General features: G+C 43.5%; 1 protein-coding gene across 11 annotated transcripts in view; it reads left to right on the top strand.

Moving 5' to 3' along the window:
• Positions 1-24,400, top strand: part of LOC117962473 (myocyte-specific enhancer factor 2A-like) — a 106,304-nt gene extending 81,904 nt beyond the window's left edge. For 5 of the 11 annotated variants that reach the window (XM_058995562.1, XM_058995567.1, XM_058995561.1 and 2 more), the window contains 6 exons: positions 1,588-1,804; positions 10,906-11,090; positions 13,569-13,628; positions 18,606-18,729; positions 19,603-19,729; positions 20,321-24,400. In XM_058995562.1, the coding sequence (XP_058851545.1) occupies positions 1,588-1,804; positions 10,906-11,090; positions 13,569-13,628; positions 18,606-18,729; positions 19,603-19,729; positions 20,321-20,645 (1,038 nt within the window). In that variant the 3' untranslated portion in view covers positions 20,646-24,400. The remainder of the gene's footprint in view (positions 1-1,587; positions 1,805-10,905; positions 11,091-13,568; positions 13,629-18,605; positions 18,730-19,602; positions 19,730-20,320) is intronic. The other 6 variants (XM_058995564.1, XM_058995569.1, XM_058995570.1 and 3 more) reach the window with 2 other exon arrangements.
• The last annotated feature ends 1,721 nt before the right edge of the window (positions 24,401-26,121 follow it).

The raw sequence follows: 26,121 nt of genomic DNA, 5'->3' as shown, positions 1-26,121 counted from the left end.
CTTGGCTTTGTGGCAAAAAAATTATTTTTCCTTTTTTTTGCTCCCATCCGTCTTGGACGAATAAAAAACCCAACCTAAAACCATTGTGGAAGTATTTTCATAACTTTTTTTTTTTTTTTAAGTTAATATTTTTTTTCAATTAACTGACAAAGTCACACCCTGATAAGATCACATTGTGTGGGAGAGGGTGCAACGGTACCCTCAACAGCACTAGGAAGAGATTCTTTACCCGTCACCAAAGCCCCTGGAAGCAACTAAAGTGGACAATATCTGACAGCCGGGCGGTTCCACCACTGACGTCTCTCTACAAAGCAAGCCACAAATATGAAAACAAGTTTGCATTTGCATAGAGTGGGGGCTTGTTAATTACAACAGGGGTGTAGATGTTTGAAACAGAATCTTCGTGATAGTTATTTGACATTATTCTCTGAGGAGAGGCTGCAGTGTCGCAGTGCTCACCAGTGGTTTCATTAAAGTTGTTTTTCACACCTCCTGTTTGTAAACCACATTTAGTTTCCTCCCACCTACCCGGCAGCCCCTTACCACCGATCTGACGAGCAGGGGAGATTAACAGCACTGTGCCTGTGTGGATTCAGCCAGCATTGTCTTTTAAAATCTTTATCTATTGGATAACCTGCGCCAAGTTTACAGAGATTTGAAAATGAAACCAAAAACAATTAATTTGTAACTTTAGGCTTTGGAAAATCGTGATCTTATCCCGGTGTGCAATATTAATATTGCACTTTCTAAAAAAAATAATGATAATAATAATAAAAATGTAACAGACAAATACTATTAACGCTGACCTTATTGTGACTTCTCACTATCACTTCCATTAACTTTCTAATGTACTAATGTATCACTAACCACTTCACTGTATGGTGCTGATAATGGAATGGTTTGACCAGCACCAGCCCACAGGTGCACTCACTACAGCTTGGGTTAGATAGCACTGCATTGGGTTGTGATGGAGAGCAGTCTACCCTGGTCACATCCCCACATCCCCAAAACACTGTGAAGATCTCTATAGAATGCCAACAGCAGTATATTTAAACAGCAGGACTGAATTAAAACGGAATAAAAACATTCTGCAAGATTATTAGCGTCTAGTTTTCTGTAGTACTGCGGAATGAACGAAATACTGCACTCGTTTGTTCTATAGAGATTTCATAAGAATGCATCTGGTAAAGCACAACAGTGCCCTGCAAGTGAAAAGGAATCCTGAGGCGTGTCTGTTCCTCAGAAACAAGCACATACAGGACTGAGAATGCCAAAGCAAGGTTTTTAATTTGTGTTGGCAGGGTTTTGTTGGCCTGTCTAGGTGCAATTTGTTTTGACATGATCCAGACACAGCAGCATTCCCTTTTAAAATGATTTTTAAGCATGTGTAAGTCTATGAAATGTATAAAACAAATGGTATTGTTGGCATACAGGTGTGAAGATCGGTTTGAAGCTGGCCCTGGTTTAATATTTGCAGGTTTTGCAGATTTGGTACTGTGGATCCACTCTGATGATCTGGCTAACTGTCCTGCAGCTCTTTCAAGCCCTGGCCAGTAATTGTCTGTGTTTCTGTGCTTGCTCCCCCAGCCGTCTACTTTGCCGCAGCAGAACTTCTCCATGCACGTGGCCGTGCCGGTGACAAACCCAAACGTCTTGTCCTACAGCAACCCCGGGATCTCCCTAGGAAGCCAGGCCCCCGTATCGCTAGCTGACAGCGGCATGCTGTCTCCTCCCCAGGGGTCACTGCACAGGAACGTCGTGCCTCCAGGAGCCCCTCAGAGACTCCCCAGCACTGGCAGCGCAGGTCAGTACTGATACAGCCGCTCACGTGACATGCTGTACATGCATAGCACACTCCCCCCAGAACATGAAGCTTCCAAACCCATTTAAAACCTTCAATTGGAAACTTCAAAAGAGATACAATGCTACATTTCATGTGTGTGGCAAGTAAAACATCACTGCTTCTCAATGTTATTCAGCACTTCCTTGCCGTTCACACTACTTGATTCTTGGCAGTAGCTGGTGTCTGATCACTGTGAGCAGTAGGTGAGATCAGAGTGCTGGTATCTTAGAAGTCATGCAATGAGAAACTGAAATAAATGGTACAGACGACAGCATTGCAGATGTGTTTCGGCCTGGTCCCAAATGGGTTTGGCGTTTTAATAAAAGAATTAATAAAACTGCAGATGGGTGACGGCATGGTTGCCTTTTCTTTAGCCCAAGATGACCCCTGTCCAGATTCTGCAGTGGGGGGTTTTTAGCTGTCGCTGAACAGCACTTGACAATAGACTCCCAAATGACAGCATGCTAGCTGAGTGAGTACCACAAAAAGAAATCCATTGTTTGCAGCATAACATAACTTTTTCCTTCAACCTAACAAGCTGGCCGCCAATTCTCCATAGAAATGAAAGAGAAGGGAGATTGCTCTGCATCCCATAGAGGATGAATGGTGAACCTGCAATTACTGTACATGAGCAGCCCAGCTGAGCTGTGTGTTTGAACAGACCAGCTTTCTGGAGTTTGTTCTCTCTGTGGTTTGGAGGATCCTACACCACAAACCCCAGCCTTTTATTACAAATGTCCATCTACAGAAGTGCCCCAAAGCAGTCCCTCAGTGGTTGATCTGAAATAGTTTGGTTGAGTTGTCATTGATGGAAGTTGTTCAGTATATGTGATCCATATACCCGACACATGGTTGTGTTTTCACATGCTTGTGACGAACCATCACGCCAGCACTACAGATGGTTTTTTTTTTTGGGGGGGGGGGTGGGGGGGTGGTCTGTATGGAGCCACCTGCTGCATATAGGTCAGTTATTTAATTTGAAAATAGAGCTGAAACATTTTTTGTACTGCAACAACTCCATGCTGTTCAATGCCTAAATGGTATTGAACGCGACACCTCGTAACTCTCAAGGCCACAGTTTGTTTTTCTCTCTGTAAGTGCACCAGGGAAAGGAAGGAAGGAGTTCAGTTCATGCAGGCTGCAGAACCAGAAGCAAAACCTCCTTCTAACGCAGCACTTCTGCAAAACAGCAGTGTGGTCTTTCCATGCAACCACAGTTAGACCCGTGCTTCACTTCAGCATGCGCATTCTCTTCAACCTGCCCCTCTGATTCTGTGCGGCTTACCAGAAAATAAAAAAAAAGACAAAGGGCTAGATTCTGTAAACTGTTTACTCCAAAACATCATTAGCATGATATTTTCACAAAGTAACACTCCACCGAATAAAGTTACCTAACGAGAAATAAACCACTCAGACATCTGATGCCAGGGCTTGTGAGTAGTGTGGAGCTGTTTCTTATTCCTTTTAGAATTGGAAATGCTTTCTCATCTGACAAAATCTAGACTTTTTAAAAATAATCTAACACATAGACTATAATAATAATAATAATAATAATAATAATAATAATAATAATAATAATAATATATTTTTTCATAAGTATAATCTTAAAATATATTGACTGAATGAAAGCTAGTGTGTGTCAAAACGACTTCTTTACCAGTAACTCTACCAGCAAAGCTACCAGGTGCATTTCAGATGTCTTTCAGGTTGAAGAGAATGCCTGATAGACAACATGTTTTTGATCTTAGCGTTCTTTCACATATGGGGGGGGGGGGGGGGGGGTTGTATAAAAGATGCAGATGGTTAATCTTGTCATTTTGTGCATCTCATTAGACGGCATGCTGGGTAGCGCAGACCTCACATTGACAAACAGCACAGGCTCGAGCCCACTGGAGAAGTCTTAGAGGAAGAATGAATTAGCTTTCTAGTTCTGTGCAATAACACTCCAGTGCTTTTGCTGGATTCACGTGGCTGCCATTTAGGAATGGGTGTTTTATTATTACTTGTATTCATCTACAGGCAGTGAATGTACTCAAGAAAAAATAACAAAACAAAACAGAATGTGACGTACAGTGTTTCTCCTTTAATTTCCTGCGGCGGGTGCATGTATATTATTGGGTCTGAACATGTTTCCCATTCCATGACTAGGAGTAATGGAATAGGAGTCCTGCAAATGCAATGAAATAAACACTCACCTGATGACAGAGTAGCATTAACGGTTTGCAGAAGTTTGTAGTTTTTCAAAATTCTACAAAACGTTTAACAGGGAACTACAGAGAGACTGAGAATTATCGGCTTTTGATTCGTTCCCGGTGCTGCTGAGTTCACGTCGCCAAAACCACCAAGGAGACTCCCAAGGTTATGCCACTGACTGTTCGTTTTTGACAGTAACAAATGCCACGGCTCTCCGTGTTCTTTCACAGGTCATCGCTGCGCTCGCCCGGCGCTGGGGACCCAACTGGTCAGCTTAAGGCTGCACATGACACAAGCTTGAGACCAGGCTGCCCATATTACAATATCCAATTAACTTAGCAATCTGCCGTTTCTATCTGGCACTGTGGAGCAGTGGACAGGGAAGAAGACGGGGTTGGTAGGAGGCCTAGGGTTGTATTGGCAAGTTACTCCCCAAGGATTACGAGTGATGCATTTTCACTGTTGCTTCAATTACAGTAACTGAAACGGCAGGACATGCCTCGTAAACATGTTCGCAAGTTTGCTTTTCCCCCATTATAAGCTGCAACATAGAATAGTGGCATCCCAGTACAGTTGTGCTGGATGCTGTAGTTTGTATAACAGTAAAAAGCAAGACTGCTGCTACGAGACATCGTGGATTGTGGTACTCGAGAAGAGAAGGGAAAGAGTTAAGAGGGAACTTTTAAAACTCGAGATTGAAAAAATAAAATAAACTGAAATAGCCCTGTATTGTTTAATGAATGGCTGCGTTTCCTTTAAGATGGAACCCCCCACCCCCCTCCTCCCACAGCCCCCCAGGCATTCCCTTCCCTCAAATGACAGGTGTGTCTGTTCATGTGGTACCACAGCAGCCCTTATATGGGCCGGGTGAGTCTGCAACATGCCTATCCCAGCAACTCTGAAACTATTTGGACGATGACATGCCTCTAAGTCCTGTGCACACAATACCCCGGCCAGCCTGTCCTTGTGTCAAGTGAAGCGGGATGGCAGGTGTGATTAACCCTGTCCTTGCCAGGGACCCTCCGCTTCACTGAGACTAGGACTGTGTGAGTCAGGCTGAGACTAGCTGGTCTGGCGGGGGGTCCTTACCAGCACGGAATCAAGTTCTGCCATGCCAATGAAAAGCAGGTGCTATTCAAATCTCACCGCATTGAAGGGGGTTAAGAATCACGCTTCTGTTTGTTGTCAGATGTATCTGAAGACTCTCTTCCACAACTGCTTGTAGTTCTTTAACATCATGTAATTTCATGACTTGAAACAAATGTCTGTCATTTGTTCTGTTTGTGAAATACAAACTGCAGTTTACCTGCTGTTCATACACGAAGCAAATCTACCCTTTTTTGATCTGTGTAAGTGTTAACATGTTCATTTTCAGTGTGTTCAGTATCATCTGCTTTTAGTGTAAGTTAACATGGAAGTGGTTTCGCTCATAGTGGTAGGGGTAATTCATACTATTAAGCCTCATTTTATTCACTATCTCAGATAATTAGAACAAAACTTGCTGGAATATAAAATAAGTATACATGTCAGCAGTATCAGTGTTAACGTGTACCCCCTGTCCCTCAAAGGCATGTGTACCTGTTCAGAGGTTATTAAAGATCAGTCTCATCCTTTAGCATGGCGGGCTGAGATGTTGCCATGAAGGAATGGCTGTGTGGAGAGTTGTAGGTGTTTTCATGCCTTCGTCATTCTTGCTTGTGATGCAGATTATTTTATAGTCCTCTCTCTTGTAGTCTGTTTTCAACATAGATAAATAAATAGCTTCTGCATTGGTAAGTAAAAGTATGCTTAACAAAAAGTATTAATAAGACCCACAGCAGAGCAGCAGGCAGCTGCAAGGCTTTGTGAATCCCAGGGTTCTCAGGGATGGTTCTTATGCTGTTGCCCCTCTGTAGTAGTGTCCTCTCAAGCCTGCTTCACTTGGCTTGTAGCAAAGGTGAGCTAAACCAGATGCCGAGGGTGAGGGGGTGAGCAGGAAAGGTGGACCAGATTACAGTTTTGAAGAGTCAAACCTAGTTAGATAGATCAGAGGCTGAAAGGGTAGAAGACAGATGTTTGACTCTCATGCAAAGCATCATTTTAGTTTTGACATTGTGTATGTAATACTCACTGTCTGTTTATTTAGAGAGCAGTTATGTTTAAATAATAAGAATTACAACAAATCAAATTGACACACACACAAAAAAAAACAAAAAAAAAACACTTAATTTCTGTTCCTACACATCATTTACCCCTTGTCTGTGTGACCTGGACATTGACACAGGCTGTGTTTTACAGATGTATATGAATTAATTGAAGCTGGATTTTGTAACATCCCGTGACACATTGTAAATGAGATTTAGTTTCGTATGAGCTGTCCAAGTAAAATAAGAATTAATAAACCTGGCGAGCTAGCCCAGTATTAGTCTCCAGCCAGGACAACACGAGCTAGCTGCATCATAACTGCTCTGCCCTTTTTAATGAAATTTATTATTAGAAGATGATTATTTTCTTCATATCATTTTGCACTATAATGTGTGCCTGGTCACGCAGCTTGAAACACAGTCACACGTTCCAGATCCTTATTCAATAGTTTGACGTCCCAAATACAGTCTCACTAAAGCAAGCCCTGTAGGTAGCAGCTGCTGACATTCTGCTGTCGGAAACCATCCGCAAAGTGCTGCCAGATGATCTGGATTTTATTGAGGCACAAGAACAGTATACTGAAGCACAGTGCTGTGTATTAAACATTTATCATTTAAGGAAAACAATAAGTATGATTTTCATGATGAATGTTAGTAGATCATATACACACTTTGTATATATATATATAAAAAATCCTGCTTCATACATTTCTTTGGCAAAGCTATATTTTAGTATGCAACGCTCTTTCAAAAGCTATTGCATTATTCAATGTGCTCTCTTTTAAAAACGTATGATTTGAAATACTCCACTATATACCTTGCTGCCTCTCTCTTAATGTCAGGCTGACCCTTGGGAATATTTGTAATGAATGACTGATGCAAGAAGAAAAAACAAACAAAAATCACAGCAATGTCACTTTTTACATTTTTTTTTTAAAATATCCATTTTTAAAATGAATTGCAAAGAGCAGATTCATTTTTCATTATTGACTCTCGCCGTAAGAAAATTCTGCAACTCTTAACTCCACAGTATGTGAGCAAGCATTTGATGTGATGTCATGTGGTGACATCTAAACTATTGGCTTTTCTTTGTGTTCCCATCTGATGAAGGCTTTGCTGCCTGTGGCACCAGGATGGAACCGCTGACTCCTGTCCTTGCAGAATCTGTGCACCTTGGTATCTGTGCTGTCCAGTCTTGGATAATCCTCAGTGTAAAGGCTTGGGGCAGGGGAAGGGTTGATGGTCTTCACCGGGGTGCTTGCGTCTCTCTCCAGGTCCAGGGCTGCAGTGTGCTCCAGTACCAGCCTGTACACTCAGCAGTGCGGCTGCACTCTCTGAGGCTCCTTTGCCAGGTTTCACTTTGGACGGCTGCCATGCAATGACATCATGTTCCTCTGATCATTATCAGCCTGAGAGCCTCCTGCAGTAATGTCAAGCTCTTAGCACCCTCTCCTTCCTTCTCTTTGCAATTTTATTTTGTTTGGGCTCTGCTAGGGGCAGATATTTTGCTTCGCTTATTTTATTCTTAACTCAAAACATAAGAATTCTAGGGTAACTGTGCCGCCTAGTTACCTTATTTGAACTTGGATTCATTGTATTATGGGACTTGGGGATCATGTAGTACAGGAGATCTTGTTTGCCTGTTTAAACGGTTTGTTTTTTGAACGAGGCAAGCCTTCCATTTCTTGAGTAATTTGAATAGTTCTTTTTTTTAAATCTGTGTTTATTTAATGCACACCTTAGTGAATACTAGTGTTTGTTTCTTTTATCTCAGAAGAATAACAAAAACTATGTTATATAAAACTATATAGAAATATTCACCAGGTTCAAGCCCCTACTTGCCTCACCACAACTTATCCCTTTACTTCATGCACTCTCCACTGAATTCAGTCTTCCACATGCACTGTGGGTGTGTGTGAGTGCATGTTTGGGAAACTTGTATTTACACTGTATGCAAAGGGTTAACAGTTTGTCCTTTTTCCTTTTGATCCTCCCTAAGCGCTGACTAAGCTGCTTCCTTGCACTCTGTAACAGATAGTTCCTAAAAGCCAGATAATGATTACATCCAGGACAGGAAGTGAAGCTGTAACATTTAAATGGAGGGCAGCAGAAGAGATTAATACCAGCGTTAACAGTTGCATATTATCATATTAGTGCACTGTAACATTGCAGCAATGTGCTTCAAGGTAACAAGCTTCAATTATTTGAAGCACCTTTTTTTAGACACTGCAGGGCCATGTCTCTCTGTTGGAGTAGCAGCAGGGTGCAGCTGTGTGGTACAGGCCTGTCCCAGTAGCTGAGTATGTTTGGCGTCTGGTTTGTCACAATTCGTAAGTGTTCCTTCATTAGTAGACTGTGACAGGGCAGATTACAGGGAACTGCCTGATGATGTCAGATGCTGTTGGTAAGAACACATTGGATAGGTCTGAAATCAAGCTGGGCACACGAAGTAGATGGTATTTATCCAATCCAGCACACAAATCAAGGGAGAGCCTGTGTGCCTGTGCAGAGATGTGCCATGCGCCACTGTCTGATTCACTGCTGTGTATAAAAGGTGCATGCTGTTGTACAATGCACTTGTTATATAAACATTCCTCTGAGTCAGTTATGGGATGTGTCTGAGACTTCATTGCTTCGAGTGAAAAGCAATGGCAGGTAAGACTGAAGCACGAGGAGGTCAGGGGCTTGTCTGCGGGTCACCCAGTCACGCAGCTGCTGCTCTCCACCAGCTGAGCAGACTGCCTCCCTTTGACAGAACTGTGATTCAGTAAAAGAGCTTCTCTCTGTTTTGTCTCTTTTCCATGTTGAGTTGGGCACAGGCATTGCATTTTTGTGGGTTTAAAGCTGACAGGCGTGTTGTTTTTTTTTCTGTTCTCCATAGGTGAAAGATTAGGTTCTGCTTTGCTGAGATGATAAAGGAACACAAAGTACAGTGATGGTGTTTTCTTAAGCCATTCCCGCGTTCCTAGACAGGCCTGGATATAAAGGAGAGATCTGTGCTATGCTTTAACTGTTGTAACAGATTATTGGGTATATTCAGTCAGTAGAGTGTCTTACTGAAGGAGTCTTCAACTTTACAGAATGGAATGCATTGTACATGAACAGCTTATATGGATTTTGAATCTGGCAGGCTGGCAATAAATGTTTGACATATAAAAACGTCTGCTAAAACAGAGAGAGGTGTGCAGATCGTGTTCTCCCCTGGTTTGCCAGGAGATATGTAACCCTTAATAGTGCAGGACATGAAGTTGTGAGTTCAGCCCAGAGAGAGAGAGAGAGAGATGACTTGTGACCCGCTGTTTGGGAGACTGGAATGTTCTCTCAACCCCTTGGCAGCCAAAACATCTTCTTCTGTCCGACTCCAAAGGCTGCAGGAAATGACTGCATTGGGAGGGGATGAAAAAACCCTTCAGATTTAACTGTGTATGACTGTAGAGGACAGACTGTGTACAGGATTGAGAAAACAGCACACCTGCACAGCTTCCCTGTGTACACCACGTTTAAAGGACATTTAAAGCAATGCTGGCTTATTAGACTCGAAGAAGCCTTTGAAGACCATAGACCATTCACCAGTTCATCTATTTTTGTCTTTATAGATATGGGTAGAGAAGGAGGAGGTGTGGTGGGGGGTTGTTTTCTTGTTATTTTAAGATGCGGAGCATATTTTGTAGATATTAGTATTAAGAACATGCATATTGTTTTTTAGGTAAGTGGGCTAGCTCATGAAAAGGCACTTTTTGTTTGTTTCGTGGGTGTTAAAGCATGTTTAAGATCCTGCTTCTCTGGTTTTACATTCCCTTCTGCTCGGCTGCGGGATTTCGAGCAGCAACAGCAAGGGAAACGGAAGGAGTCCGTTCATAATGAATGCAGCGTACAGCCAGCGCAGCCTGGAGGAACTTCAAACAATACGAGCAAACAGATGGCGACACAACACCTTTTTATCTAAGTAACTGTAGGGGTGACGGAGTGCTGTCTGGCACTTCACCAGGCATTCACAGAGCCCTATTAACACTTATAATAAAAACAGAGGATATGGCATCAGGACTGTGGTGACGAGGCAGCTTCCCTCCGAGAGCCTTCGCTGCAGCTGCAAGAAAAACAATACTCTCCGCTTAGGGTTAAACCCAAAGAAAAACAAATGACCTTTCAATAGAATTGCATTTAATACATATAGATTTTAAACAATCCTTCATTCAATTTCAATTGAAATATGCCATTGTCTGGTTTTAGAACTGTTAGCACCTGTTGTGCTTGTGGTTTTAGAGGTTAACATTGCTGTGTATTTCTACTGTCAGATGCAATACACACCTATAGACACTTATACATAACCTTATGAGATGTTTACCATAGTAAAAGTGCAACATTACAGTGGTAAACTTTTATAAGGGTGCACATGTACATGCTGTACACAAGCAGCCATATGTGTGCATACCTGCAGACATGATAACTGGTGTCTCTGAAACGTGCTGCTTGCTCCCTCCACATTAAACTGAGATAGGTTCCTGACTGTATTCCCCTGAAGAAATTTCAAATGGCCCCTTTGAAAAGCATGTTCCGTATTGCACAGGCCCTGGGCGGTGGTACAAGAGGTACAAACGTGGTCTGAAACTGAAACACTAAAGACAAAAACCCCTTGAGTACGGACGAATAAAGTACCAGTAGCATCTGCCTCATTAGCAAGGCTCCAGGACTGTGGATGCACTGCAGGTTAGTTGCTAAGTGTGCTTCTCGATTCTGTTTCCGCAGGTAACGGCTATGTGAACTCGCGTGGCTCTCCCGGCCTCATGGGCAGCCCGAGCGGGAACGGGCTTGGCAAGGTTATGCCCGCGAAGTCTCCGCCCCCTCCCGGGGGGAACCTGGGCATGGGCAGCCGCAAGCCGGACCTGCATGTGGTCATCCCTCCGTCCAGCAAGGGCATGATGCCCCCACTGGTGAGTGTGGGAGCAGCAGCCTCCACGCCGGCCCCTCACACTGGCTTGATAACACTTTAAAGCTGAAGCCGTACCTGCTGTTGTTTAGAATTACTCCTGCTTGTTCCTGCGTTGCCTGGAAGGGTTTCTTCCTGGCGCAGCTGGAGTCACTTCAACCCCCTTGATTGGAATTGGCTGCTGCTGCTGCTTTGCATGTGAAATGTCACCAATAGCAATGTGTTGGGGGCCCAGGTGCTTTACCAGTCACTTATTACAATTTAAATATGAGGGTTTGTCTAATTGTTGTAATTTAAAGTGGCAGGATAGCAGACCACATTTAACTGTCCAGGCTGCTTACGATCATCATGTTCTTCCTCTTCTCCCGGGTGCTGGTGGTTCATTTGGTAGTGTGCTCGCCTCTGGGATGCAAAGCCTCAAAGTCATTGAAGCTAACACAAGAGTTCCAGAACATTTCTCTGCCATGCACATCTGTTAATTTTACAGGGTCTCAAATGTGCAGAGTTGAAAGAAACAAATGTTATAGCAAACATGTAAATCTTCATTTTAGAACACGATGTGTGGTACTGCACTAGGTTAAAGAAATCTCTGTCTGGAAGCCATGCTTTTAGACTGTCTTGTACTTCCTGGGTCACCTGCAGAGTGAGATTATCCCCAGCCCATTCACTGGCCTCCTCCCTGTCAATAGCCAGTCAGCTGCTTCCCCTGTACTTGCATGCTTTCAGCCAGTAACATGCTGAGACCCAGAAGACACTGCGAGATGACCCGGGAGTACAAGTGCAGATAGCCCAAGAATAAGGCATAGAAACTGAGCTTCCTTTAAGCTAAATATCATGTAATACATTCAAATACATGTGTGCTATAGCATGTGCTTCTTTAAAAACTGCACCTTGGACAGATTATTGGGATTGTTTTGTCAGCTGCAATGACTTTTTAATCTGCATCGTTTGGGTATGAATATGGCAGATGCACTGTTTAACAAAGACTAATGCAGCATAAATAATACATAATGCCATAATAAAACAATAGACAGAATCTACAGAATTGGATTATGTATGAATATAAAGCATGAAAGCTGTCACTGGAAATAGACTCAGTGTTCAGATTCAAGTGCATTACAGCTTACTGTACACGGTGATACTGTACATGCAGCCTTACTGTATGTGGCACCTCATTAAACCTCAAAGAGGAAAATACATTTAATACAAGGGCCTCTTGTCAGAACTGAAGCAAAAACAGCCTGACACTTAAGATGGATTGTGCTCGTAATCATTGTGGATGGAGCGGAAGTGTCTTAAACTAAAATAATAAAGTGGATTACAACGTCCTTCGTGATTGCCAGCCTTCATCAAGCAAACAACAATATTAAAACACAGCCGTGCTGACGCAAATAAAAACGCCACTGTCAGTGTTCAATTGGTGTCGCAGTTAGACAGGGGTGATTATTTTTAGCTACATGTACAGTATGTAGTTATTTCTGCTCCTGCTGTTTTAAGCTTTTATGAAACTGCTGCTGGTGCAGCCTTAAAATATTATTATTAAAAGGGGAAGGAAATGTGAGGTGATCCAGCGCTGTCTGTCAAAGTGAGAGCATGTTGACAGCCTTTCATTAGGTCATGATGGTATTAAATTAACCATGTCGAACTCTGGCAGAATCGGATGACTGGTTATTAGGAACCTGAAAAGTTAGCTAGATAATATCTTGTCACCCTTGTCATGTCTGCTTCACCTTATTCCCTCTCAGTGTGGGTATTAAGAACAGTCCCAGACTGTCCCCAGCCTTATAAGAGGGTGACAGACGTGTTTATGCAGCAGTGCAGATCCATACCAAGACGCTACCCGCAGATCTCTTCACTCCCCTGTAATATTGCAGCATAACCTGCTGGTGCTGGGTGTACCGGGTACACAATGATTCCTAAAGGAAGGAGAACTTGCTGCAGCTGCACAATTTCTAATCCCTGGCAGCTGTGGGTCGATCTGTTGTGTTTTCAGACAGTATCAGAGGGAGTCCAATGAAAAGCCAGCCTAGTTTGAAATCTTTAACGTCAGCAGAATAAACCCATGCGAGATGCCCCATTAGAGTGAGTGGTGGTAATGGTAATTTGAGTGGCAGGGTGCTGAATCAGTCCTGCCGTTGGCATGACTGTTAAACTTATTGCAATGTTCATTTGAGTTTACATGCAGTGGATCTTTGCTTCTCTCTCCTTTCCCCCCTGTGGTTCAGGAGCACTTGCACAGTATCACCCCTTGTCTTTGTATCAGGGGCACTAGTTGAACAAGCTCTGGTCCTTCCAGTGCTTTATTACTGACCACCTATGATGTTCGAGGCGTGCTGCCTCCTTAGCCCAGGGCAGCCGAGCTGCTCTCTAGTGAACGCCCAGCCTGGAGGAACCCTGGCCTGTCACATCCTGCTTTGGTTCTCTAATGCGCCTGACCTTTGTAACTGTGCTGTTTTCTTCTCTTGTTTTCTGCGGAGAGCAGTCGGAGGAGGAGGAAATGGATTTGGTGAGTCTGGAAAGCGCTTGGAGAGAGAGAGAGAATGTGAGACATAAATATTGTTACAAAGGCACTGTTCCCTCTATTAAACACATATATAGATAGCAGAAGATACATAATACATAGCCAGGAGTGGACCAAGCAGCCTGGTTTTTATTTGATTTTTCGACACAAACGTGTCTTCATCAGGTTCACATTATTAAAACTGAATGTTTGTCTCAAAGACTTTTTAACTTTTGTATTACCGTAGAGACTCTACCTTCACTACACACTATTACCTTATACTGGTCAGCACCTCTTCATTCAATATTAAGCGTTGCAGTGCACAAATGTCTCTCTTGTTTTATATATATAATGTGTTAGTTTGAAACCTGAACTCAACATGCCCCTCGCTAGGTGCAGAAAAGCATGTGGCTGAATTTGGAACAGGCTCTGAAGGAGGGAGCCTGCCACTAGTGGGGAAGGACAGTAATAAAAAACAAACAAAAAAAAAACATAGTAAATTAATTCTATTTGTATCTCTTTGACAGCCGCTATTATGTATGTATGTGTGTGTTATGTTAAATAGAGGGGAACAGTGACTACAGTGCCTAAATTATAATGCCTTGAACCAGAGTAACTAGCCGGCATGTACTAAATAAAGGAAACAGTAACAACAGGTACAGTTTTGAATGGCTTTCAGTTTGTCTGCTTGTATTCCCACAGTGTTCAGCAGCACAGGGTTAGAATAACAGAGGAGCAGCATGCCAGAGCTATGCAGCAGCCTTCACTCTCATTCTGCTGGGCTCTTTACATTGATTTGTGGCTCTTTGGACAAGCCCTTGTTTTAAACTTACAGGCTGGGCTAAAATGAATCCTGGCCGAAACACACAGCAGGGATGGAAACAAGACTCCTATTGGATAGGAGTGTCACCTATTCCAGGTTATACTAGGACCGTCATCAGCCCATTCCATTTTATACCAGGAGCTCCATCAGCCCATGTGTAGGTTATACTAGGAGCTCCATCAGCGCATTCCAGGTTATACTAGGAGCGCCATCAGCCCATTCCAGGTTATACTAGGAGTGCCATCAGCCCATTCCAGGTTATACTAGGAGCGCCATCAGCCCATTCCAGGTTATACTAGGAGTGCCATCAGCCCATTCCAGGTTATACTAGGAGCTCCATCAGCCCATCCCAGGTTATACTAGGAGCGCCATCAGCCCATTCCAGGTTATACTAGGAGCGCCATCAGCCCATTCCAGGTTATACTAGGAGCGCCATCAGCCCATTCCAGGTTATACTAGGAGCGCCATCAGCCCATTCCAGGTTATACTAGGAGCTCCATCAGCCCATTCCAGGTTATACTAGGAGCGCCATCAGCCCATTCCAGGTTATACTAGGAGCGCCATCAGCCCATTCCAGGTTATACTAGGAGCGCCATCAGCCCATTCCAGGTTATACTAGGAGCGCCATCAGCCCATTCCAGGTTATACTAGGAGCTCCATCAGCCCATTCCAGGTTATACTAGGAGCGTCATCAGCCCATTCCAGGTTATACTAGGAGCTCCATCAGCCCATTCCAGGTTATACTAGGAGCGTCATCAGCCCATTCCAGGTTATACTAGGAGCGTCATCAGCCCATTCCAGGTTATACTAGGAGCTCCATCAGCCCATCCCAGGTTATACTAGGAGCGCCATCAGCCCATTCCAGGTTATACCAGGAGCTTTATCAGCCCATTCCAGGTTATACTAGGAGCTCCATCAGCCCATGTGTAGGTTATACTAGGAGCTCCATCAGCCCATTCCAGGTTATACTAGGAGCGTCATCAGCCCATTCCAGGTTATACTAGGAGCTCCATCAGCCCATTCCAGGTTATACTAGGAGCTCCATCAGCCCATTCCAGGTTATACTAGGAGCGCCATCAGCCCATTCCAGGTTATACTAGGAGCTCCATCAGCCCATTCCAGGTTATACTAGGAGCGTCATCAGCCCATTCCAGGTTATACTAGGAGCGTCATCAGCCCATTCCAGGTTATACTAGGAGCTCCATCAGCCCATTCCAGGTTATACTAGGAGCGTCATCAGCCCATTCCAGGTTATACTAGGAGCTCCATCAGCCCATCCCAGGTTATACTAGGAGCGCCATCAGCCCATTCCAGGTTATACTAGGAGCGTCATCAGCCCATTCCAGGTTATACTAGGAGCTCCATCAGCCCATGTGTAGGTTATACTAGGAGCGCCATCAGCCCATTCCAGGTTATACTAGGAGCTCCATCAGCCCATGTGTTGGTTATACTAGGAGCTCCATCAGCCCATTCCAGGTTATACTAGGAGCGTCATCAGCCCATTCCAGGTTATACTAGGAGCTCCATCAGCCCATCCCAGGTTATACTAGGAGCGCCATCAGCCCATTCCAGGTTATACTAGGAGCTCCATCAGCCCATTCCAGGTTACACCAGGAGCGTCATCAGCCCATTCCAGGTTATACTAGGAGCTCCATCAGCCCATTCCAGGTTATACTAGGAGCTCCATCAGCCCATTCCAGGTTACACCAGGAGCTTTATCAGCCCATTCCAGGTTATACTAGGAGCTCCATCAGCCCATGTGTAGGTTATACTAGGAGCTCCATCAGCCCATTCCAGGTTATACTAGGAGCTCCATCAGCCCATTCCAGGTTATACTAGGAGCTCCATCAGCCCATTCCAGGTTATACTAGGCGCTCCATCAGCCCATTCCAGGTTATACCAGGAGCTTTATCAGCCCATTCCAGGTTATACTAGGAGCTTAATCAGCCCATGTGTATGGGTAACAACCTCAGGTGTGTCTGATTTCACTTATAGTAAAACCAGGAATGGATCAAACTGCTATACAGTGGGGGTCTTCTTGCCATCCCTGTACAGCCACCTCATACAGATGTTATTTGTAAACCGCTGCACTGTTTGTGTTGGTAAGCTGTCTCTGCAATACTGAGGACAAACATGATACCATATGTGAAGTTCCTCAAAAAATACCACAAAAAGCTCTATTTCTCCTTTTACTTTTTTTTTTTTTTTTTAAAGTGAAGGAGATGACTTCATATAGGGTGATGTCATCCTCCCTGGACTGAATGAGTTCATCTCTCCTGAGAGCGAGAACTGTGTCCGTGTGTGTGTGTCTGTGTGTGTGTGTGTGTGTGTCTGCATCTCTGTGTGAGTGTGTGTCTCTGTGTCTGTGTGTGTCTCTGTGTCTGTGTGTGCGTACGTGCATGTGTGTGGGGAGGGGGAGCTCCCTGTTTCATGATAATGTACATTAGCTGTTCATTGATCCAAGCACATCAATGCCAGCTCTTACAGTAATGAAAACCATCAGCACGTAGAGCTTGGATTCTTTTCTGTATCATTTTATTGGGTTTATGCAGACAGCCAGACAGACTCACATGCACACAAAATGGGCTGTTCTACTCCAGCAGGAATCAGCAAAGAAATACAATGCAAGATCACACTGCAATTTACCTGTCAGGCAGTCTAGGCAACTGAGATTCCATAAGCACTGCAGTAGTGTTGCTGCTGTTCCTATGACTCTGGTTCAATGCTGTGATGTATTGCATGGATGTATGCTGACAGTGTGTGTCTGCATGCTGGGCTGGTTTGCACTGGGGGCTTCACTGTCTTACAGTAGATGTTGTATTGGTGCAGCCTGGTTCACAGTGTGCAGTAAAGCACCGGTGTGCTAATACATGATGTCAGAGAGCTGCAGGGATGAGGTATTAGCTTGCAGCGTGACACAGTTTTATAAGGGGCATGGCATCAAAGAACAGCTTAGTAGAGCTTTATAGACTTCCAATTCCACTAATGTCTGGCTAAAACAAACTCGGGCTGGATATAATGGGAAGCTATCACAAAGAGTTTCCCTGATCATCCATAATTGGACTCACCGACATCAAACTTTCTGTCCTGTGCATAGTAATTTATAAATGTGAGGAGCATGATATATATATTCTGAGCTCTCTGAATTCCATCCTTATGCTCTCCGAATCAGATTCCAAGGGGAACCTGGATTTTAATACTCATTTTGAATGAGTGTCTTCTTATCCAAATTAGTGTAATTTCAGAATTGGGATGCTCCAGTGTGGCGTGACCATGTCTTTCATAGCTTGGTATTTAAAGCAGATGTAAAATAATTTCCATATGAATAGTGTTAAATATACGAGTGGGCTGTTATTCAGCTGCACATGCTTCAAAGAGATGATGTGTGGCTCTACATCGATCTTGCTGTTCTATGAAACGGAATAATGATATAGAGTCACAGTGACACCCAGTGGCAGAATGGAGAAACACGCCATTGGATAAAAACCCCATATGAGAAGCCCTGCTCTAGATCTGTTCAGTGGCAAAGAAACGTTTTATACTGGGGATATACAATAATGCGTTTGCTTTTTAGTTTATTGTCTAAAAGAATCTGTACATGTACTTCTATTGATTTCATTATCTTTTATTTTCTTTTTTGGCATCAGGAGAGATCTAGTTGGAACAGGCGGTTCAATGGAGATTCATTTCTAGGGATCGTCTTTCTATATTAACACGATTGTTTGTCTTTTTTCCCCCTTTCTGCGGTGCAGCTGGAAAGGTATCTGTGCACCACGTGTGTTTCAGGAATGGCAGGTGAAGGGGTTACCTGTAGAAAGGTATCTGTGCACCACATGTGTTTCAGGAATGGCAGGTGAAGGGGTTACCTATAGAAAGGTATCTGTGCACCACGTGTGTTTCAGGAATGGCAGGTGAAGGGGTTACCTGTAGAAAGGTATCTGTGCACCACGTGTGTTTCAGGAATGGCAGGTGAAGGGGTTACCTGTAGAAAGGTATCTGTGCACCACGTGTGTTTCAGGAATGGCAGGTGAAGGGGTTACCTGTAGAAAGGTATCTGTGCACCACGTGTGTTTCAGGAATGGCAGGTGAAGGGGTTACCTGTAGAAAGGTATCTGTGCACCACGTGTGTTTCAGGAATGGCAGGTGAAGGGGTTACCTGTAGTTTTCTAATCCCTGGTTATTTGTCCTTTTTCCAGAATGCCCAGAGGATAAGCAGCTCCCAGTCGCAGCCGCTTGCCACCCCGGTGGTGTCAGTCACCACCCCCAGCCTGCCCCCTCAAGGCCTTGTCTACTCAGCCATGCCTACTGCATACAACACTGGTAAGGGTCTGCAGCCTCCTATTAGTGCTGCACCAGCCGCTTATTGCATCCCTAGGGTTGAGCTCTCCACACAAACCAGGTGCTGGCAGTCAAGCGAGGGTCATTGGTGTTGATTGGAAACTTGGGTTTGTGATGATTGCTGCTTTTCTTAGACTCTCTGTGGAGAGCAGCAATCCACACAAAGTCAAGCAGCTGTTTCTTCACTCTGAATGGTGAATCAGCCCGATCAACACCAAGGACCCTCACCTGTGGAGAGCTTGACCCCAGTAATCGAGTAATCGGTTTGTGTGGCTCTACTCCCAGTGATGTACTGGATCAGGACAGTATGAGCTCTACTCCCAGTGATGTACTGGATCAGGACAGCATGAGCTCTACTCCCAGTGATGTACTGGATCAGGACAGTATGAGCTCTACTCCCAGTGATGTACTGGATCAGGACAGTATGAGCTCTACTTCCAGTGATGTACTGGATCAGGACAGTATGAGCTCTACTCCCAGTGATGTACTGGATCAGGACAGTATGAGCTCTACTCCCAGTGATGTACTGGATCAGGACAGTATGAGCTCTACTCCCAGTGATGTACTAGACCAGGACAGAATGTCTTAGTCAGGATTAGTTATCTAAAAGTTTCAGTAAAACTAAAGAAATGTTGTATTTTATTTAAACGGAGGGCTGGTTATTAATGATATGGTACCATACCACCACCCTGAAAATGAATGCTCTGTCTCAGACTTCTTCTTTATGCGGTTGATTAGAAATGTAATCAAGAGGTCGATAAATCAGCCAGCGCAGAGATAAAGAGCACCACATTCACGCCTGTTCACTGAAGTGCCTTTGAAGACTAAGAGAAAGATGTCCCTGTTGTTTTTCAGATTACTCGCTGAGCAGTGCAGACCTGTCTGTCTTGCAGGGGTTCAGCTCCCCGGTGGGGCTGTCTCTCAACTCTGTCTCCTCCTGGCAGCACCACCACCTGGGACAGGCGACTCTCAGCTCACTGGCGTAAGTACTGAAGCCCTGGAGTTCCCAGCCACTGCTTCCAGCGGCTCTCTGTAGAGCAGCCTGCTATTGTATAGCAAAGCAAGAAAGAAAAGGTCTGCTCCTCGTTGCATAAAGAAAGACTACGAGCCGGGAACAAACTTTACTGCACATGTGCTGTTGCAGTGAGACGTTTTCAAACTCCGCCACTGTAATACTGCATGTTAACTCGTTGTGAATCTAATGACTGCTGTTTCTCAGGATAGTAACAATAATAAAATAAACAATGCAACAATTGCAAATAGAAGAGCAAAGACATTCTTGGAAGTTGGGCCTGATATAACAGAAATGGATATAAGACTCCCATTGCAAAGCAGTTTGATCCATTCCTGGTTTCACTATGAGTTGAATCAGACATGACTGAGCTTGTTACCTATAAACTGCAGCTAATCAAGCTTGTAATAAAACCTGGAATGAGTGAAACTGCTATGCAATGGGAGTCTTATTTTCATCTTATAAGAATGATGAGCAATAATATGCCATGTTTCTATTATGACTCACTCCTGTATAAATAAGTGTTTCTTAAACTGAAAAATGAATACATCTTCCCCGCAGGTCTGGCAGCCACTTACCTCAGGGTTCCAACCTCTCCATCAACACCAACCAGAACATCAACATCAAGTCTGAGCCCATCTCACCCCCTCGGGACCGCGTCCCCCCGTCGGGCTTCGGGCCGCAGCCGCCCCCGTCGCGCCAGGACATGGGCCGCTCACCCGCCGACAGCCTCAGCTCCTCCAGCAGCTCGTACGACGGCAGCGACCGCGAGGACCTGCGCACCGACTTCCAGGCGTCAATGGGGCTGGGGAGGCCTCCTGCTGGCGGGGAGGACCGAGAGAGCCCCTCAGTGAAGCGCATGCGCATGGAGAACTGGGTGACATAAAACCCAGGAGCTGTCCCGCTGCTCCATACGCTGCTCACAGTCACGATGGGGAGAGGGGGGGCGGGGTTTCAGGGGCTTTATCTTATTTTATAACTCGAGAGAGAGAGAGAGAGAGAGAGAGAGGGAGAGATGGAGAGATGGAGAGGGAGAGCCAGAGGGAGAGGGAGAGGGTGAGGGAGAGGGAAAATGTCCTGACATATCTAAATTAATTTACACACACACACACACACACACACAACAAAAAACGCAGAGTAGATGAAATTATACATGGAGTGATATACAAATGTTATCAGGTACTTGGTGCAAATTAATCGTACATTTGCAGAAGTCCCACATTAATTAAAAAAAAAAAAACAAGCAAACAAAACAAACTCGACCATTGTAGTCACTGGTGCAGTCTGACACTTACCTGTTCTTGCTGTTTTTATATTATTTCTATCAGCTGTTTGCAAGAGAAACCAACACACAGGGAAGAATAGGGACACCCACAACCTGATTGCTCTTGCTTGCTGAAACCAACAGTGGGGTCACCCTGCTAAATTTGGTGCTGTCCCAAAATTTGTTTTAGAAAGTAAAGTTATACATTTGGTATTTTGTAGTAATGCTTTGAGGTGTGGAGCTACCAAAAGGACTAGACGGGATTGAGCAATACTGTACATAGAAGATAAAGAGGATTAGGAGGTTCATTTCCCTAAAAGGAATGGGTTTCCTCAGTTTGGATATGGCTGGTGTTGCCGTGTTTTGGGGATGCATGTGCAAAAGAATAAAACGAATACGTGCTTCATCCAGTCAGAGAAAGATGCACAAGGAAGCGGCATGAGTCAAATGAATATATTAGCTTAGGAAAATAAAGCATTAAGAGAAATAATATATTGAGTTATAATTGGAAATATGGTTGAAAAAGAAGTTCATACCTTAAAATGATATTTAAAAAAAAATGAAATAATGAGACATATATTTTTATTAAATGAGACCTACAGTGGTAGCTCCCATTTGAATTGATAACAATACATACATACATATATATCTATATATATAAATTGAAATACTTCTAAACACTTTCAGCTAGGAATTATTTATACAAGCCAAAGCTGTATGTTGATGTTTTTATTTTCTAGGTATGGATTTTAATTTGTTATTTGGAACTTTGGAACTTTTTTTTACATTTTCTTTCAAAGGAAAAACTAAAAAACTAAATGCAAGCAAGACATTGAAACGAAGACAAAAGCCATGAACACTCGCTGTTCTGTTTGTAAATTTGAGCCAAACTTTTTTTTGTTTGTGTACATAGCAACTTTAATATATATCACCTTTGGTGTAAGTACGTATGTATTGTACCTTCACCAGAAAAAAAAAAAAAAAGTCTATTTTTGTGGATTAGCGCCAAGTTGACAAGGCGACGTCCTTATTAAGTAGAGTATTCACTGGTTAATATTTACTATTTTGTTAAATATGCTGTACTTTCTTCAAATTTGAATTCTTCTTCTTCTTATTGTTAATATCCAGAGTTTTCAGAGGGTAGTTTCTGGGTCGTTCTCCCTTTAATGGTGGTGAATGTGTGTCCTTTAAAATTTGTAAAACAGTGCTGTATGGTAAAGCTTCACTGTATCTTTTTGTAAAGAAAAAAAAATGCAAAGCAAAAAGAAAATCTGGATCCAGTTCTAACTGTGGAATTCTGTCGTGTGTGTGTGTGTGTGTGTGTGTGTATATAATACACACACACATCGCTGGAGCATTGAGATGAAGCTGCTGAACAAGCTGTCTACTTTAAAACCTTGAATAACCCTTTTATTGAAAAAAAAAAAAACTTTTTTGTTTACAGTTTTAACTATTTAATTACAATATTTTACATCTTTTGCTCCTGTCTTTATAAATGAATAAATAAATAATCAAGTCCCTTTTAAGGTGATAAAGTAGCAGCAACTTCAGTAGCAAAAAAATAAAAAGAAATGTGAATTCATTTCTGGATTTCGCATGCACCTGTACATGAGGTTTGCTGTACAACTTTTTGAAGGAGTTTCCCCTTTGCATTTGCTGTCTATTTCCTTGTGTGCCTTTTTCAAGATCCATAGGCATCGCTCCTCCCAGCCACTGAACGTGACTCTAAACTAATAATCTATGCAGTGTCCGGATAGTGCACTAAAGACCATCCATTTCCCAAACAATTACACTGTAGTGTAGAAGAACACACACTGCTAATCATCACATCAAGGACACCCTCACACACACAGCACTGTAGTGTAGAACACACACCTCTAATCATCACATCAAGGACACCCTCACACACACAGCACTGTAGTGTAGAACACACACCTCTAATCATCACATCAAGGACACCCTCACACACACAGCACTGTAGTGTAGAACACACACCTCTAATCATCACATCAAGGACACCCTCACACACACAGCACTGTAGTGTAGAACACACACCTCTAATCATCACATCAAGGACACCCTCACACACACAGCACTGTAGTGTAGAACACACACTGCTAATCATCACATCAAGGACACCCTCACACACACATCACATCATTCCAAGTTTACTCAGTTCTTAGTGAACTGATATTATGACTGTTAACACTGAAGTGCTCACCAGTGTTTATTGGACTGGGATGCCCGCAGATGTAGTTTTGAACTGCAATCGATGTCAGCCACTGCACCAGTTAAGCACAAGAAACACTAACCTATGGCATACCTTGCAAAATCGTTTCAAGGGCTTTCTGAATGCATTTGCTGGAAAGCTGTGTTTTAGCCATTTCGTTTGCCCTCTATTATCCCTTTGGCAGCCTAAACACATGTACAGTATAGCCTCTTGAAATATGCAGTGCCCCAGTAATACTGTTCTTTATAGTCCTTCAAGCTGCAGAGCTCTGCTTGTTACTGCAGCTCCAATTAAAGCTGACTGTTGCTCAGGATTGTGGAACTGCCTTTAATTTCATGCAGTTCCACCAGCAAACTGTCCTCGGCTTATACAGCACTCAAGCTTATGCCAGACCTCACTGTTGGAACATATGTACCAGTTAGCATTTAAAAAAAGAGAAAACCCATCTATGATACAAGCTTCAAAAACAGCAACTGAATTGCAATAAGGGTTTCTAATGGACAAGGCAGCCCCTGTTAAAGCCAGTTTTTAGATCTATTGTAATAGTGACCTATTTACTCAAGGATCTGATAAGTGCACAGAATACAGGTAGCTCTCCCCCTTCCCTTCTTACTGTGTTGTGTGCACACAAGAAATACATAGTAAATATAAAGAAATATATTGAGATATATAACTAAAGCTCCTTGGGTCTGGATGCTATTTATGGAAAAATAAAAAGTGCATAAAACAATGAATGTGAAAGAAAGGGATTTGGAAAAAAGAGCCGTTTGTAGAAAACTTTCTTCACTTTGCTGTGCAAGAGTACACTGCTTTGCTTCTGGGTTTTTTCAAACAGAACTGTGTATTTGGTAATTGTTTGTAGTTAATAGTTCACTCAGAAAGCTGTTTGCGGTTTGAAGGTTCAGACCGTTTGGCGGCACAAGCTGGACTTTGTTGCCATGGAGATGAAACAAGACGTTTCAGAATCAAGAGAGAATATTAAGTTAACCTGCGTTTTATTTTCCCTGAATGTGTTGTTTTATCTTCATTATACAATAAATATTCTAGTGAACTTTTTATCGAATGACTTAAGATATTATGCTAGAGATTGTTGTACAAATTTGTATCCTGCATTCACTAAAGTAAAGATATTGGCTTTTATTGTGTACTTGGGGCTCCCTTCAATTATTCACAGCACCATGGATTCATGTATGATATACCCAAGGTGATCATTAGGAGTAAGACATAACTAATATCTCACCTGTAATGATCAATTTAAAAACAGCCCTATAGCTTTGACCATTGGATACCTGAGCGCCAGCTACATGAGCCATAAAGGATGGGAGGGGAGGGGAAGTGAGAGGATGGGATGGGATGGGATGGGATGGGATGGGAGGGGAGGGGAGGGGAGGGGAAGTGAGAGGAGGGGATGGGGAGGGGAAGTGAGAGGAGGGGATGGGATGGGAGGGGAGGGGAGGGGAAGTGAGAGGAAGGGAGGGGAGGGGAGGGGAGGGAAGGGTCACTCGCAACACATGCGCACACAACACCCGAAACCCTATTAACACAGTAACACCCGGATATCAAGTAGTGTCACATTCCGCACCCCCAGAGCCAGACTTCTGCAAATAGATTGAATTGTGTGGGGCTGGCTCTGTGGGAGGGGCTGGGATTTGATTGACAGTGGTGTATGGAAAGGTGTATTACCTTCCAGGATGAGTCAGCTGCATTTGGGGTGGGGTGGGGCGGGGCGGGGCGGGGCAGGGGCAGGGGGGTTGAGTTGAGTAAATCTCAGTCAATGAAGTGCTCCTGCTGCTTAGCAGGATGGGACAAAACATTAATTTAAACTGCAATACAAAAGGAATGCAGATTGATAGTTTCGACTAAGATTAAAAAGGGAATGCATTTTCTCCAAAATCCATTTAGCAGCTTGTGAAAACGATGCCCTCTTGTTCCTCATCATGGCAGTTCATCGGTGTCTTATTTGGTGGAGCCCAGCAGCAGCAAAAGCTGCCAGTGGGTGTGGTGCTGTGGGCTGATCATCGACCAGCACTGGCTGTGAATGGAATAATATCGGAGGATGCTTATACTCCAGGGCTTCCAGCGTGCATGGAACCCATCAAACCTGCATACCCAATCCTACACTGTAGTAGTTTGGGTGATTAAACTAGGAGGTGTGTGTATCTTCTGCATAAGTGCAGTCTAGGTCCCTGCTCCAAAAGTCCTGCAGTGCATTACCTGCAGAATAATGAAATAGCAAGTTCACTTTAAATACCAAGTCCCCTTCAATGGAGACGAGGACTGAGGAGGTTATAATAGGGATCCCATGCCTGTGCTGTCTTTTGATTTGTATTACTGAGCACCAGGGCAGGTTCTGCAGGGGTATTAGCATTGCCTTTCTGCATGGGGCACAACTCTTGTGCACAAAGACGTGCCAATTTAAAATTGTACTACATTCTTTTGAACACATGAAACATTCTCGTTGAGCCGTTGCCCAAACCCAAACCCTAACCCTAACCAAGAACTGATTTCAATGTTAAGCTCAGTATTCAAATTATCTCAACTGACCCGTCTTTCTACACCAGTGCCACAGTAACAATAGTTAGGAGTACATCAAAAGGCTTTTCTGATAAGCACTTGTTTACTGTGTAATCGTGGGACAAATACACACCGACACTAGTTGTACATGTGGTTCCCATTATTAACCACCAGAGGGAGGCCTTGTCAAGCTGTGTGTGAACAGGAGACAGAAAGCGTGTGTGCAGGAGAATAACTAAATACACGTGTGTGGTGTTGCTTGAAGGTTTATGAGGGGAGCAAATCGTTTTGCAAATTGGTGCTTTTTCAACTGTTTTGAAAGTTTGAAATGTGACCAGAAATGCAGTTGTTCAG

This window comes from Acipenser ruthenus, chromosome 21 (genome assembly GCF_902713425.1).
Source record: "Acipenser ruthenus chromosome 21, fAciRut3.2 maternal haplotype, whole genome shotgun sequence".
Classification (NCBI taxonomy): domain Eukaryota; kingdom Metazoa; phylum Chordata; class Actinopteri; order Acipenseriformes; family Acipenseridae; genus Acipenser; species Acipenser ruthenus.
The sequence above is the reverse complement of the archived record's forward strand: the minus strand, read 5'-3'. Positions and strand labels throughout refer to the sequence as shown.